Raw genomic sequence first — 15,648 nt, forward strand, 5'->3', positions numbered from 1 at the left:
GTGGATGTTCATCGTTCAGGGCATTGCTCATTTAGCCGTACCCCTAGAGTTTAAGACCTTGCTACGACTTACCCCTAGAGTTTCAAATTTCAATCCAATTTGAAATTTTATGACCATATGGGTCAAGTGATCGGACACCTACTGATGGATGAGGTTTGACTAGCTGTCTTCGTTTAGTCATGGCCTCATGGGTCTACGTCTATTCAAGGATTGATACAACAAGCTGTCATGGTCGGAAATGGAGAACATGAGTAATGTAAAAATGAATATGAGTGAAAAAAAATCTAATACTATAAATATCAATTTCTACATTATAATGGAGTAATTTTATCTTTATATCAAGATCCACTCTCTACAAGTCTTATGCTCTGAACTTAGCGGATAGCCTTTAAAATATCTCTTATTGAAAAGGTGTCTCCTCTTGACAAGTTTGACCGCCAAAATAGAATCCTTCATTTACAGGCATGGTTAGATTTCTTATCTAAATACATTGTCATAAGCTCATCAAAATTGGACCACCATGCCGTGGTTACTAAACACTCCACGATAACACGAAGGTTCGTGTGTGCCACCTTTCATGGCCGGGGCTTCAGTCAAGAAAGTATCATCGCTTTCACCCATTAGAGAAAAGAAAAAAAAGGAAGGGAACCAAACACATCGGACAATCAACTTGATGTAATGAAACTTATCCTATTTTTCAAAAATTTTCAATATATTTGACTAGCAGAATTTTGAACATACTCCTACCCTCTTGCTTTGACAGTTGAAGCTAGAGTTGCCATGTGCAAACAGTTTTAGCTGAGCCTGAGCCTGACATGCTTCCATCTAACATCAGAGAAGCCGGACTAGAAGGAGGCCTAAGGTAGAGTTGGAGGCTATCAACTTTAGGGGTTTGCTTTTCTGTATCCAACCGTTGACTTCCTACAGTCACGAAAGACATCAAAATTTGCTCGAAGATTCGATTCATTGCTTAGGCCATTGCCTGCATACTCTTCTTTATCGAGCAAGAGAGACTCTATCCAAATGATCACTAATTTGAATCACTCCAGAAGGTTTCTTTAAAGCAGGTGTTGTGTGGGTCTGTTCTTTGTCAACTCATGGTATCTTGAGTATGTTCTCATCTTGGTACCTCACAGTAACGTTAGCCACTGCGATCATAGCCAAATGATTGAAGAATGGAAGTCCATTGATCTCTAATCGGTGCTCCTTGTTTTGGGTCGTATGTGGAACAGCCACCAAGCAAGTATATATGCTTGAAGAGGTCAGGCGTGTGCATTAGGGTTTGGGAAGAATAATTTCTGTGCTACTCGAGTTTTAGTTTGGTAGGGATTGGAAATAAAAACGATAGGGTTGGTAAAGTTGCTGAGAGTTGGAACAAGCGACTTGGGCTTCCATCAAGTGGAAAAGATAGTAAGATTATTTACTATTTAACATATTTATTAACACCACCAGCTAAAAATAAACGGGTTTGTATTACTGAAAAAATCGAATAAATTGAGGATACATATAAATAGTATTTTTTGAAAAGCAAATATGCAGTAAATCATATATATATATATATATATATATATTATTTTAATATTCACTAAATTTTGAACAAAGAATTTGGAGCAAACTTGGGTAAATAATATCTCAGATGCAGTGTAAATGCTACGATATCAACTACTATTTCACTGTAGAGGACATCATTTTCTTAGAAAATCTATTCCGATGTTACCATGTTTACTCGTGGAAATAGAAGCACAAACATTTAAGAGACTTTTAGCATAAAAAAAAGAATGGAGCTTCCATGTATATTTGGAGGGTGACGCAAATAATATTTGCAAGTTTCTATTAGGGGGCAGATTTTTCTTGCCTTTGCACATCTGTTACAACATGTTAGATTTCAACAATGTCCTCCTTAAATCTTTGTAAATGAAATGTAACCTATACACCAAGATTTGCAAATCAATGTGTTCATACTCCTGCAAAATCAGCTATAACTATCTTAAGTACTTCAATATAATATGACCAATCAATCCTTGCTTGTAGTGCAAATCTTTTCATTGGCATATTGGCAAACATAATCAACAAAAAAAAAAAAGAAAGAATGAAAGTAGTCATTAGTGACTTTTTTACTAGAAAAATATTTTTAATATTTACTAAACTATCATTAGCAGTATGACTTTCAAACAATATTTGTCGTCTATTTTTTTTTTTTTGAATATTTTGATCTGCAAAATTGACAGATTTTTTTTTTTTGATATATTCATCTACCATCTTGTAATATAGTATAAACAATTGCATCGTCACCTGGACCGCAGGTTGGATATCGTAGTTACAACATTGCTTGGCATAAGTGATCACTCTGTTTAAATCGCTGGACACTTCCTTGCCCTCAATTAACCCCTTTGAATTAGTTAGTCAAACTCAGCAAAAGATATGGTTAATCTTGTGCAACCGTGTAAGGGGCCAAGTAGGCATGGAATCATGTTGACAACAACTTAATTATACGATACTCGAGCAAGTACAGTCCAATCAATATCTATCCTAGGATACTATGATCTCCTAAATTGTATTAAGAATCAATTCAAATTAAGCACAATATTTGTCTAAATCAAAATCTAACATGGGATCCCTTGGTGCCTCATCCTAGGATCGGTTTAACTTGTTAATTCATTATCATTTAATAAAATGATCAGATCTCCATCTAAATTTTTTGATCCTTTTAATAAACAGATAATGTTTGGATTGATGGATTTTTGATCTATCCTATATTTGGCTCGACCTGTATCTTATCCAATCTGACTCGATTGCCGGTCTTAATCGAGAAAAGATTAAAGAAAAGAAAAAAAGGGAAATGCAGGGATAAAGCTGAGGCACTTGTGAACAGTCTATGTATGACCTTGAAGCACCTTGTCATAGCCTTCCTTGTAAAGCTAGACCATGACTTTGCGAACCACATGCCTCAAAAAAAGGCCGTTTTTGGATGATAAAAACACGAAATGGTTGCTAAACCAGAACACTTCCGAATGATGGCTTGTCCATGAAACTCGTGCCTTCAACTTCTAACCATTTCTTTGTTATCTCTGTACATATTTATTCATGGCGAACCTTAGATGTTAATCAAAATTGCTGATTCATTTCCTTTCTTTCTACAATTTGATAATAATTGTTGGAGACTCAAATGATGGATATTAGACTAAGTAGTAAAGGAATGTGAGGGGTAGGGGAGGAAGAGAGAGAGAGAGAGAGAGGACCAATGTTCAAGAGTATGATTGCCCTCTGGAGGGTTAAAAATATTAGTTCCAGATATTTAAGTCCAAAGAATCTAAAAACTTGGAATAAAAAGTTGACGATCTTACCTTGCTACCGCGATATATGTACGACCAATCTCGATCTAATGATCTGCTCGATATTGATAATTGGTACCGTTTGATTTACTATATGCAAGTTGTTTATATACTAAAAATCATATCATCCACAAATTTCTACTTTATACATTGAGGGGTCAAGAACATGCATTGATTTATGTTATTTAGATTGTTTATTTTGGTCACCTAGTATATAGATCGATATGAACTGTAATCTGATCACCTTGATGACTATTTGTGTTGACATAGCAAGAGACATTGATGTGGTTCCCATGAGATGATGTTACACCAATGTCATGCCAGGGATCATTGAACAATTCCTTCTGTGTTCTTAGCTAATTACCACAAGTTAGATGAATAAATACATCAAATTATTTAGATCCTTTTAGGCACAATCTAAAAGTCATAATATCCCCATATAATCCTTATTTCATATGATATAATGCAAATAAAATTGAGCATTCATTAGTTGCTCCTAAGCCTGAGGTTTTCTCAGAAAAATTTATCATCTCTCCATCCTATAAAGGATCATTGATATATAAGATACATTTTTTATTTAACTGCATCTCCCAGCATTTGATGTGTATTTACCTAATTAAAGATTACAAGCTTCCCATTTCCTTGAGCCCGGAGTTCTGTTAGGCCCAAGGGCCCATTATATCCCTTTCCATCATCAAAACTGAAAAGGAAACTCAGGTGACTCCTCCTTTTAATGCCATCAAAAAAGAATTACTCATCCAAAAAACAAGTTTTCCTTGAGGAAACTCAAAGGTTGCTCCTCCTTTTAATGCCACCAAAACAAATTTAGTCTTCCTTTACCTCTCTAATGCCTCCCTTGGCCATTGGACCCAACCCAGGGGCATTTCAGTACTACAAAGTTTTAAACTCTTAGAGAAGGCTATAGGCGTAGGTCTTATAAACACCAACCCAACTCTCTCTTTCTCTCTCCACCGCTCCGACGGTCTTCTGACATTCGAAGCCGATTCGTTTCGCTCTTTCTCTCTCTTCTTATAAAACCTCCCATCACAACCCTTCGAAGTCCATCATCACAAGACCAACTACCGCGGAGCGGCTCCTGATGGACGACCCCAGAGAACCGTGGCGGCCGGAGCCTCCACCACCGGCAGCCGCCCTCCGGCCGCCGGAGGCGCCCCGCGACCCAATGGAGTTCCTCTCCCGCTCCTGGAGCGCCTCCGCCATAGAAGTCTCCAAGGCCCTGGGGCCCCCGCCCACCGCGCCGCCCGCAGGCGTCGCCGCGGCGATCCCGGAAGACGCCGCCGGCGAGCTGGAGGAGGCTGCTGTCGCTGGGAACCCCTTCTCTTTCGCTTCCTCGGCTACCTCGCAGCTCGTCATGGAGAGGATAATGTCGCAGTCGGTGAGTTGGTAGAGGAAAGCTGTGAAACAAGGAAATAGTTGGGTTTATTTGATTTTTCCTTCAAAATTGTTTTTTTTGGATTATTTCTCATATAAATGGCTTTGAATTTGTTCCTCCATATCTTTCTTAACGTTTACGGTGGTAAAGGTTTTTACCTTGTTTTTTTTTTTGGTTAAATCCTGCTTGAGTTTTCCCATCCATTTCCAAAACATAAACCTTTTTTTTTTGCTTCCTTTACCAGTTTCCAATCCGGGCTTCTTCGCTTTAGATCAGCTTCTACTGACTTTTCTATATTTTTATTCGTTTTCTTACATTCTTCATTCATTTGTACTGTGATTAAGGTTTTTCTGTTTTTAATTCTTAATTTGCTGAAACTAAAACAACCTATTTATGAAATATTTATACAATTTATTTCTTTTTTTATCCATCAGATGGTGCATATAACCTAAAGCAGAACTCTTTAGCTGACAACGTTATCTTGCCTCTTTTTTTTTTTTTCTAACTTTGATGCTGGGTTTCTGTAGATGCTCTGTTTTATTCTAGTAGTAAAAGAGACAGTGATTGCATTTCATCCTTCCATCATAAATTCTTAGAAAATACGGGCAAGTAAATCCGGATGAAAACAATGCATTAATTTGTCAACAAGTACCAACTCTCATTGTTTTTTCTTACATTCTCAAAAAGGTTGCTCTTGAACTTTTCTTTTGGATTCTTCTTGGTTACCTCCGATTGCACCCATTAAAACTTTCATTTTTAGTAATTTGCAGTCTTAAAGACTTCGCAAACTACAAAAAGGTCGGATTTTTTTGTTTCATATCTTTCATTGTTCACAAATTAGTCTCCTTCTTACTCTGTTCTCTTCCCCTGTTTCGTTTTCCTTTACAACAGCAGGAAGTGTCGCCGCTCACATCTGGGCGTTTATCCCACAGCAGCGGGCCTTTGAACGGCGGCCAGAGCGGCGGATCTCTCTCCGATAGCCCTCCCGTCTCCCCATCCGAAATCGACGACGTCAAGGTCCCCCCCTCCTTTCCTTATCTTTTCTCTCTCAAACTAATAATATTTTCTTATCTTAAGGAAAAGGATTGCTTGTTTTCTCTCTGTTTGTTTATTGTGTTTTTGCTTTCTATACTGTTCATTCCTTGTTTAAAAAAATAATTCTGGTTCTTTGGAAGCTGGAGCACTGAAGACAAAGCGACCAAGCTCTCAGACTCTCTGTGTAAAAATTTTCCATAGAGAGAGAGAGAGAAAGAGAAAGGAGAGTGTCATCACGCCTTTCTCTTCTTCCAATAAAACAACTGACATATCCATCACTGTGAGTGTAATTAAAATGGCCCCTTTCTTTAAGAGGTCGCGACCTTTGGCTCTCTGTTTTTCTTGCCAATTTTTAGTCCCAATATAGATTCCTTGACACAAACAGTAAACAAGTTACCAATCTTTGATCCAAAATGTCCCTATGATTTCTCTCCTTCATTCTTCTTCTTTTCTTTGGATCAATAGGAGCATTTTGTAGTTCAGAAAATACCCTCACCCCTTGATCATCATTTTACTTGTTATATTATGAGACAGAGCTGGTTTTTTTGTCCTTGGAGGTCAGAGTCAAAGATTATGTGAGGATAATAAGTGGGTATTTTGGGCATTGGAATAGATCCAGAGGTGTGTTCTGGTCATGGGACCCATCCTATCTTGTCTTGTAGCTCTGTGAGCTTAACTTCTTGTGTTGGGCTGTGTGGGCTTTTGGTTTGCTTTGGACGTGAGAAGCTTTGATTCCTCCGCAGAGCTGTCTGCCCTCTGCCCCGTTAAAGAAGCCATCCCCGGTGTCGTCTCTCTCGCCAGTGGGAACATCTCTCTGCGGTTGCCTCCCGTTGCCCTTGATTACCAACACTACCCCGTAGCTTTTGGCTTACTCCATACTGCGAGTCCTTCTTTATGTCTCATTGGCAGGGGCAAATTGGTCACTAAAAAAGTTTCCCTGTGGCTCCTGCCATGCCTGAGGTCACCAAGTCTTCTGTCCATCTTCATGATTCTGTCCTGAAAATAGTAGGTTTTATCAAGTTTCCCGAGAAAGGCGATTCCCAATACAAAACAGCACATATTAGCTTACATAAATTTCGTTTGTGGATTAAAAGAAAAACAAAATTTGGAAATAATCTCATGAGAAAAGCCATGCATGAAGGATGGTAGTTAGTAACTCTTAATTGCAAGTCTAATGGGAAACGTGGTGATTGAGGAGGGAAACTCATGGGAAACGCCCGGGGAACACCTGCAATGGAGTTATTCAACCGTACTAACTGAGCCGAATCGCTTGCAATGGCCTGCATGCAGTTCTGCCGGACCAGCAATACGCCGAAACCTCAACCGTACAGAGGCAGCAGCAAGACGGTGGGGAGGTGGCTCAAGGATAGGAAGGAGAAGAAGAAAGAGGAGACGCGGGCCCACAATGCCCAGCTCCATGCTGCTGTCTCGGTGGCTGGTGTTGCTGCGGCGGTGGCAGCGGTCGCGGCTGCCACCGCCGCGGCCTCGGGGTCGGGCAAGGATGACCGTGCCGCCAGGACCGATATGGCGGTCGCTTCGGCTGCGACCCTTGTTGCTGCACAGTGTGTTGAGGCTGCTGAGTCCATGGGGGCCGAGCGCGAGCACCTGGCGTCCGTCGTCGGTTCTGCTGTCAACGTTAGGACCCCTGGAGATATCATCACTCTTACTGCAGCTGCCGCCACTGGTAAATTACAGTTATTGTTATGGAGATTTCCTCAATGGTTTGTTATGCAAATTTAGAGAGATGAGATGTGTTTTGGGCTGGCAGCACTGCGAGGGGCAGCAACATTGAAGGCTAGAGCACTTAAGGAGGTATGGAACATAGCGGCGGTCATCCCGGTGGAGAAGGGTGGGATGGGAGGCCACCACAATCATCGCCATAGCAAGCAGCAGAAGGAATTGGACAGCAATGGTAGCAGTTTCAGCGACGAGCTCATACCGGAGGAGGAGAACTTCCTTGGTCTCTGCAGCCAGGAACTTCTTGCCCGAGGGACCGAGCTTCTCAAACGCACCCGCAAAGGTGTTCCGTGATTGCCACCCGTCTCATTAATGGTTGAAATTAGAGTGATGAGAAGGATTGAAATTGATTAATCTGTGTTTGTTATGATTGCAGGTGCACTTCATTGGAAGATTGTCTCAGTTTACATCAATCGGCTGGGTCAGGTAAGGTGGTGTTGTGAAAGCTTTAGCATTTGCTTTTCCTTCTTACCATCCTCACTCCAATATGCTGAACTGCTTTGTTCTGCTGAGTCTGCAGGTGACGCTTAAGATGAAAAGCAAGCATGTTGCTGGAACCATCACTAAGAAGAAAAAGTGTAGGTTCTACAGACCTCATTGATGGAAGTCCAATATTGCAGTTCTGTTTCCTTTTCATGGTCCTATAATGATGGTGAAATTGTTTGATGCAGGTGTGGTTATAGAGGTTTGCAAGGATGTCCAAGCGTGGCCGGGCCGACACTTGCTGGAAGGCGGAGAGCAGCGGCGCTACTTTGGGCTGAGGACGGCGGAGCGCCGGGTCATAGAGTTTGAATGCAGGAGCCAGAGGGAGTATGAGATGTGGACGCAGGGAGTATCGCGGCTCCTCAACATGGTCGGCGAGAGGAAGCACCTCGCCTGACAAAAAGAGCTGCCGACACGGCCAGCCAGATGATCAGTCATTGCTAGCTGTGGAGTGGAGGAGGAAAGGATGGCGCATGACCCACCCGAAATTAATTGCTTGGTAAGAATGTTTGTAATTTAAGATGTGTGTGAAGTGGGTTCCATCTCCCATTGTACAAAAGGAAAAGAGAAGCTAATCAAATCGATCAGAAGGGGTTCTTTTCTGGATTTGCTTTTTCTCTTTGGTTTTGTTTTAGATATGCGATGCTATCAGGGGTAGAAAAAAAGTAACGTGTTCAGTTCTTGCACTGTTGTGGATGGGAAGAATCTTTGACTGAAGAAAAGCAAACCATTTAGTGGAAAGAGCATGACTGTGTGGGCTCCTCTCTGTTTTTTCATAGGCCAAAGAAAATCACAGGCTATTTTGGCCCTTTGTCTACACAAATAAATACTTGACAAGTAGAATTGTAATCTCCTCTCCCATAGGCCATATAGAAGGCCACTCTCAGAAACTTATTACATTCTTTAAGCTTTACAGTAATGTCAAAGCATACAGGCAAACTTGCAGACTATGCACGAATGTAAGGTTCAGTGTCGCTGGCAGCTCATGAATAAGCAGCACTGAAGGCTGTTCAGAGCCATGAAAAGGTTGAGGATGTCAAGATACAAATAAATGGCAGCACAGACATTTTCGTCGTAGTTAGACCGCCTGATAAGGTTATCCTTCCAGACTGAAACCAGAACATATCAAGGCCAAGCAAGCACCCATAGATTGTCCTTCCAGCCTCAGCTGGGATGAAAATCTGCAGGAGCGCAGCTAAGAAGCTCAGGTCCAGGTCATAAAGGAACTGGTAGAGCTAACCTTGAGAAGGTCGCATGACAGAGAGAAGGGATGAGGTATACTGGACCTGGACAAAGCAGCAAACAAAAGTAGCCTAGGAAGTTGAAATCATGGCCTCTTTTGGCAGCTCAGAATGTGTGCAAGGTGAGCTCAATGGCAACCATAACGCCTAGTCTTTTTGGATAAAATCCTCGGCTATTTTGAATACATCGCCAATTATTGGACATGGTAGTTTTCACTCCATGGCATGTAGCTCAACTTCATTGATAGCTCCTTGACAACCTCAAACAAAGTAAGCCCATGAGTACTTTTAGTTCCAATACTTATGAAAAATTAACAAGAATGGCTCAGTTGCAGACCCTGTTTCTAAATTGCGTACTTAGTAGTCTCAGACAGCAAACGCCATGCAATTGTAGACTGTCAAGCTGCTGCCTCTAAAATGGAGCTCATGAATGAAGTCCATGATAACATGGAAGGAAAAGAAGATGCTGCATTAAGTTGTTCATTTTGAACAATGAAGCCCTAAACAGTCCACCAAGTCTAGCCTTGAGACCAGCAGCCAGATCTTGATCCTTGATAGTGGTGATGAATTCATCATAAAATGCTCTGACCCACCTCTCCTAAAACATGTCAGAAAATGATCACCAAAGCAGCAGAGTCTGGGATTGAACTCATGTAATAGAAGAGTTCTTGGGGTTCCACTTTCTATGGAGCCTCTTGAAGCAGGATCCCAACGCTCTCCTTTTCCTCCAAATTTATAGAAGGAAATCAGCAAGATTTATTCCCATATTAATCAACAGATAACGTAAGATTTTTTTACCTTGTCAGATTTACCTATTAGCACTAGTTCTATAATAAAATAGATTTACCGATTACAATTGATCATAAGAGAGGGTCTCAGAAATGCCGAGAAACATGTCATCAGTCTGCGAACTGGGATCAGCCCAACCTTTAAGCTCTCCTCAGCAGCATTATAAAGAGAGCCTTACTAACATCTCTGGAAGAACTCACAACAACTTTCTACTAGTGCTTAGACTATAACATATCTGGTGATTTAGATCCCTAGGAGTCATTCGGATTATATCTTTGTTTCGTTTCTGTTTCCTTTGAAGCAGCTTTGCTGCTGCTCAATATTGTCCAATTTCTATCCAACTCTCTGAATAAACTATTGTCCAATCTTTATCCAACTCTATCCTCAGTAACTAATTGCGCAAAATTTTTGTTGCGGAAGTAATTTCACATCATACAAACAGTCATGAAGCTAGCATTACGACGTTGAATGAAAAGTACGACATTGAATGAAGCCTTGAATGGAACAGTCGAGAAATACGTCGCAAAAATTGAAGTGAACAAGGTATACATTGTAAAATTAAATTGGACCCGGCCCAGCAAAGAACACTTGAGAAGCATAACGTTAATTATGATGGACTGCCTATAAAAGCCAAGCAGGGAGGTGTTGGGTATCTGAGGTGGTCATTTTTTCATAAACTTCCATAATTTGATTCTAAATTTTCACAGTTTTTCCCTCTCTATATGAAATATAATCCTCGTCCTCTTCATTTGTGCCCTCTATCTCCCCAAGTCATCCCTCACGTAACTCCCTTTGTCACCATGGTGGTTGATCTCTTTGTTTGACTAACCATGTAAGCCTAGCACCCATCCATCCAGTGCCTTTCTTCCTGATTTCTGCGTTAGCAACGGATCGTTACCTTTGCTCCCTTTCTTCATCACTTGGGCACCTTTTTTTTTCCATTTTCTCCCTTTGCCAATTAGGAAGGCATATTGAAGTTAGAGTGAACCTTGAGTTAGAGAGACAAAAAGAGATGAGAAGATGAAAGCTAACTATATATAATGGCCTCCATTGCTCTCTTATCGTCCAAACTGTCCAACCGAAAACCAAGTGTAGTCACTTTCTCAAAAATTCTGTTGGTGGTCCTCACCCTTCTGAACAATTGCACTGTGAATGTTCAAAGAACAAGTGAGACAGTGAACACTGGACAAACAGAATCTGCAAACAAGCTTGTCTAATGTACAAATATTAGGACTGTACTCATCTGCTTCTTGTCATCTATATGGGACAAATTGCTTCCAAACTACATTAATGCGGACAGTGTCGTCAATAACTAGAGAGACTCTAGTGCATGAGATAAAATGCAGATGCACCAGAGGTGTGAAAGGCCGAGGTCTTAACTGGAAATGTACTAAATCACCATCCTTCAAATTTGACATCCATAGTAACCTACTTCGATGGATCTCGTTCTGTTCATGGTAGCCCTTCTCATATGGCAGCTTTTTTCTAATTCCACCAGGTTGCACCTTCTCTATGTCTGGTCCATTTGGTCTTTGTAGGTGGCCCTTCCCAGATGTAGCTCACACTCTATTTTCTCCCTTGGATGCTCATTAATTCTTAGTTCATGTAGATTATGGAATCTATGAACCAAAAATAGCAATGCATCATGAATTTGAGCAGATAAAAAACCTTGCTTGAAAATTGAGTCATGACTATGCTATCATCATGGGGCCCTGCCCAGCAGTTGTTATGTTTTTGGTTACATTTCATCACTATGCAAACTTTATTTCTTATCCGACTTATGATTTATGAGAATCCTTTGACAGTATCTATTCTTGACTCTAATTTGGTGATCAGGGAATCAACCACTCCAGGAAAACAAAAGATCATGGGTTCATCTCACTACTACACTATTTTTATTCAGCTGCTTGATGTATACATTGTTTTGATAAGGAAAAATTATTGAAACTGCTTAATATTTGCAATTTCACTTGTCAAACAAAAGTGTCGTGGACATAATCCCATTAAGCGTACTTTAAGATGTAGGATCTTCTGCGAATATTAAAATGTAAGTTGCTTCACCATGTATATTCGAGCATCTAGCGAGTATATCATTTTGATAGCTAATCCAGATATTAGAAGCCAATGCTTCATTGTAGTCATCAAATGAAAAAGATACAGATGACGAGCCATTAAAGGTAATTCTAAACATAAAGGCATTGAAAATTGCTATTCTGGTGGTTGTTTACATCTCTTTGGTTATATGGATGCAATATAGTTTTATCTTTGGTTATATGTATCAAATGATGAGTCTTGTAACCTTTGACAGGATAGAATTTCTTACATTTTGCTTGAGGTTTACAACAGTAGACAAGAATTTGAATAATACTTTTCTTGAATGCACAAGATCTCGAGGAGGAGAAATGAAGGCTCTAATATCTAATATAAGTAGCTTGCATGAATGTCTTTGTCCACTAATGAACTCAAGAAAAGATTAATCGTGAGCGGGAAGCAGGTGATTCTTTGCACTTGTCTGCAGATTTTACAGACAGTTAGAATGTCCAGGGCCACAATTGGCTCTCTCTGCCAATTGAATGTTAGAACTGATGTAATCCTTATAGGAACAACTATATATGTACCCACAGAAGTACAACATCCAAAGAAGACCACTCAGCAGTAGACAAGGGCCATACAAGGGATCAGAAAGACAAAAACGCTGAACAGTTTGCTTGAAGGATGGAATGTACAAGATCAAGGAAGGATGAATTGAATACCGACAGTTCATGGAGTAATCTAAGGAGAAGATGCTGTACCATCTAAAGAATGGTAATGACTGCCCATATGGTCAGTGAGTGGAATCACACAGAACAGTCTAAGGGGGATGAAATAAAAAAACTGAAATATGAGGATTCACAAATTATTTTCCCAGTGCGGGAGACGGCTTGCGACAGTCGAGAGTCGACTCGCGCTTGGGCTCTTCAAAATTTACTTTTTGTCTTTTCCTATGGGAGACGGCTCGCACTCAGCTGGAGATGTCTCGCGCACTGGCACGTTGAGACAGTTTTCTATCTTTTTGCTAGAGTCGACTTGTCTCAGTTATGAGTCGACTCGAGGATGTGCCAAACTATTTTCTAAGTGCAGAAATATCTCATCCACAGTGGAAGACGTCTCATGGATTGTCCAATTTCAACTAAGGTTCATTTTAAGTGTTTAACTCATCTTAATTCCTTTGAACCTTTTTCTAATGAATTCCTCTTAAGTTTTTATGTATTTTCTCCTGAAACACTCGCTTAAATTCATCAGTAAAATAAGAAATATACTCATATGTTTTAGGCTCATCAAAATCAAATAGGGGATTAATACAATTGATCAACAATCTCCCCCTTTTTGATGATGACAAAACACTGGAGTATATGCAATGGATTGTGTTCTAGAACTAATGCATAGCTAAGTTGCATGAAGTTAAAATATACATCTTTAAAATATACTTCATGACAATGCTTTAGATTTAATCAGCTTAACATAATCAACACATTTTAATCTAAGCTGATTTATATTCAATTCAAAACACATAAATCATTATGAGCATATACTCAGATATTTTACTCAGATATTTCTCCTCCTTTTTGACAATATCAAAAAGGTTGCAAAATAATAAAATATTAAGCACATCAAAAAGCAAGAATATGAATCATGAAACTCAAGGTAGTAATGTAAGGGCAAGATAATGAGCATAGATTAGAGCCAATTAAGATGAATTCAGAGCGAGGTTATAATGAGATCACATCAAATTTGATAATTAACATTCTTTTAAAGTTTTTTTACCCCTCTTTCAAAAAGAGTAAACGTGAAATAATTTCAGAGGTAACACATATCATCAAAATCAAGGATGAAAAGTTTGGCTTTAAGAATGAGACATTTGAGATACGAGCCAAAAGAGATCTCTAAATATAGATTCCAAAGATAGTTTTCAAATCAAGTGTAAATGGAATCTTTTTTAAATTATTTCAAGGAGTATCAAGGATGATATTCAATTAAAGCACAAATGAAAATCCAACTTTTTTTTTTTTCTTTTTTTTTAAGGATGAGAGCAATCTAATTAAGTTTCAGAGTATAGTATAAGATCAAAACTTATATACAAAAAAAAATTATGTTGAATCATTAAAGAATTAATTCTTAATGAAGTCAAAGTTCTTTCATGATATAAAAGCATTGGGGCACAAATACCAAAACATGAATTCATACAATTTATGATACATCTTAGAGCATACATAAAATCCAAAGCTTTGAAAGTTTTTTTAGAGCTCGTTGATAACTCTCTTACTTCTTTTAAAAATCAAGGCATCAAAATCAAGTAAAATGAATTGGCACAGGATTGAAAATATTAAAGTGCAAGCCAATAAGAACTCATTAGTGAACAAATTTTCTGATAGAGACAGATGAAATTCTTTTTCAAATAATTTTCAAAATAACTGTTTTGCTAATTAAGTATAGATGAAAATCCAACTTTCAAAAGATATTCAATAAAGCACAAAGTCTGATACCAAGATATACTTGAATTGATATTAGTTTTAGACCAATTAGACATTAAAAGCATACACTTGACGCTCTACTTGCTCCCTATCCGGTGGAGTTGGAAAAAGGCATGAGGTACTATCACTAGCCTCCCTCTTGTGCCATCTCTAATATACCCTACACCGAATAATTGGGTCAAATAGTGCCGGATACTACCATTAGCCTCCTCGTTGGCACTATCCCTATGATGAGCAATATAGAAATCAATCTGTTCTCTTTACAAGAAAAATGCACACTCCTTTTTTTTAATGATTTAATTTTAAGAACATTTATTTCTTTTTCATTTGCGGAAGGCTTTTGATATCAAGTCATGCTTTGTAAGCAAAATAGTTAAATTCAGGAATTAACAAGAATGATCATGAATCAAACATTCAAGGTATGCATCAAATGATAGTAACTTTTGAATAAGATGCAGAATGCAAAGAGATTGAATATCTAAAGCTCTCCCTCAAAAGATGCATTTGATTATCGTTAATGCTTCCTTCAGTTTACATTTTGCTTTCAGTTTTAGTTCATCAATTTTATTCATTAGCTTCATATTACTAGTTACTTAATTTTGTATTTACTCTCCCAATAGTTTCATTTGCTATTCCTCCTTTTAGTTTTATTTTGCCCTAAATTATTCATTACACCATTCTCCCCCTTTTTCATTAAATTAGAGGCACTTAAGGTCAACTATTTGAATTGTAATTTGGTTTATGATTGATGCACAAGATGTATTAACCAAATAACAAGCCTCAAGGTGTATCACAAAGATTTTCAGATTTAAATTTTAGATGATACATATTAGAGAGTATTAGGATCACTTCTTATTTAGTATTCTTTCTCTCTCCTTTACTTATGGATTTATACGATTAATTTTCATATGATCTCTCCCTCTAAAATTTTCTTTCTTTTCCTTAATTGATCATCTAATTTAAGAGTTTAAAATTTGAAGATAATTTTCAATAAAACATTCAAATTGTCAATTTCAGAAATATGTTTTCTATGAGTTTCAGCATAACTTAAATAATTGAGAGCATATTTCTAAATATCAAATCATATTCATTTAAGATAAGAAAAGGTCTATAGAGCTAAACTCAAA

At 38.7% G+C, this 15,648-nt stretch overlaps 1 protein-coding gene across 2 annotated transcripts; it reads left to right on the forward strand.

Moving 5' to 3' along the window:
* The first annotated feature begins 4,170 nt into the window (after nt 1-4,170).
* On the forward strand, nt 4,171-8,582 carry LOC103713351 (VAN3-binding protein-like). 2 transcript variants are annotated; one of them, XM_008800245.6, is made up of 7 exons: nt 4,171-4,728; nt 5,620-5,742; nt 7,051-7,444; nt 7,529-7,780; nt 7,874-7,923; nt 8,018-8,075; nt 8,169-8,582. In XM_008800245.6, exons 1-7 carry the CDS (start codon nt 4,432-4,434, stop codon nt 8,375-8,377), a joined length of 1,383 nt encoding a protein of 460 aa, XP_008798467.1. In that variant the 5' UTR covers nt 4,171-4,431; the 3' UTR covers nt 8,378-8,582. The 2 variants fall into 2 exon arrangements, with proteins under 2 accessions (XP_008798467.1, XP_008798466.1); XM_008800244.6 differs by having other exon boundaries at nt 4,205-4,728; nt 5,617-5,742.
* Nucleotides 8,583-15,648: the final 7,066 nt, after the last annotated feature.

The sequence above is a fragment of the Phoenix dactylifera genome, chromosome 1 (assembly GCF_051530095.1).
Source record: "Phoenix dactylifera cultivar Ajwa chromosome 1, Ajwa_hap1_PhDact_Kaust_v1.1, whole genome shotgun sequence".
NCBI classification, from domain to species: Eukaryota; Viridiplantae; Streptophyta; class Magnoliopsida; order Arecales; family Arecaceae; genus Phoenix; species Phoenix dactylifera.

Excerpts from the sequence above, each read along its gene's own strand:
- LOC103713351 (XM_008800244.6), top strand. The coding sequence starts at position 4,432 with ATGGACGACCCCAGAGAACCGTGGCGGCCGGAGCCTCCACCACCGGCA. Across the intron at positions 4,729-5,616 it reads AGAGGATAATGTCGCAGTCG|CAGGAAGTGTCGCCGCTCAC; the intron begins GTGAGTTGGTAG and ends CCTTTACAACAG. Across the intron at positions 5,743-7,050 it reads CCGAAATCGACGACGTCAAG|TTCTGCCGGACCAGCAATAC; the intron begins GTCCCCCCCTCC and ends GCCTGCATGCAG.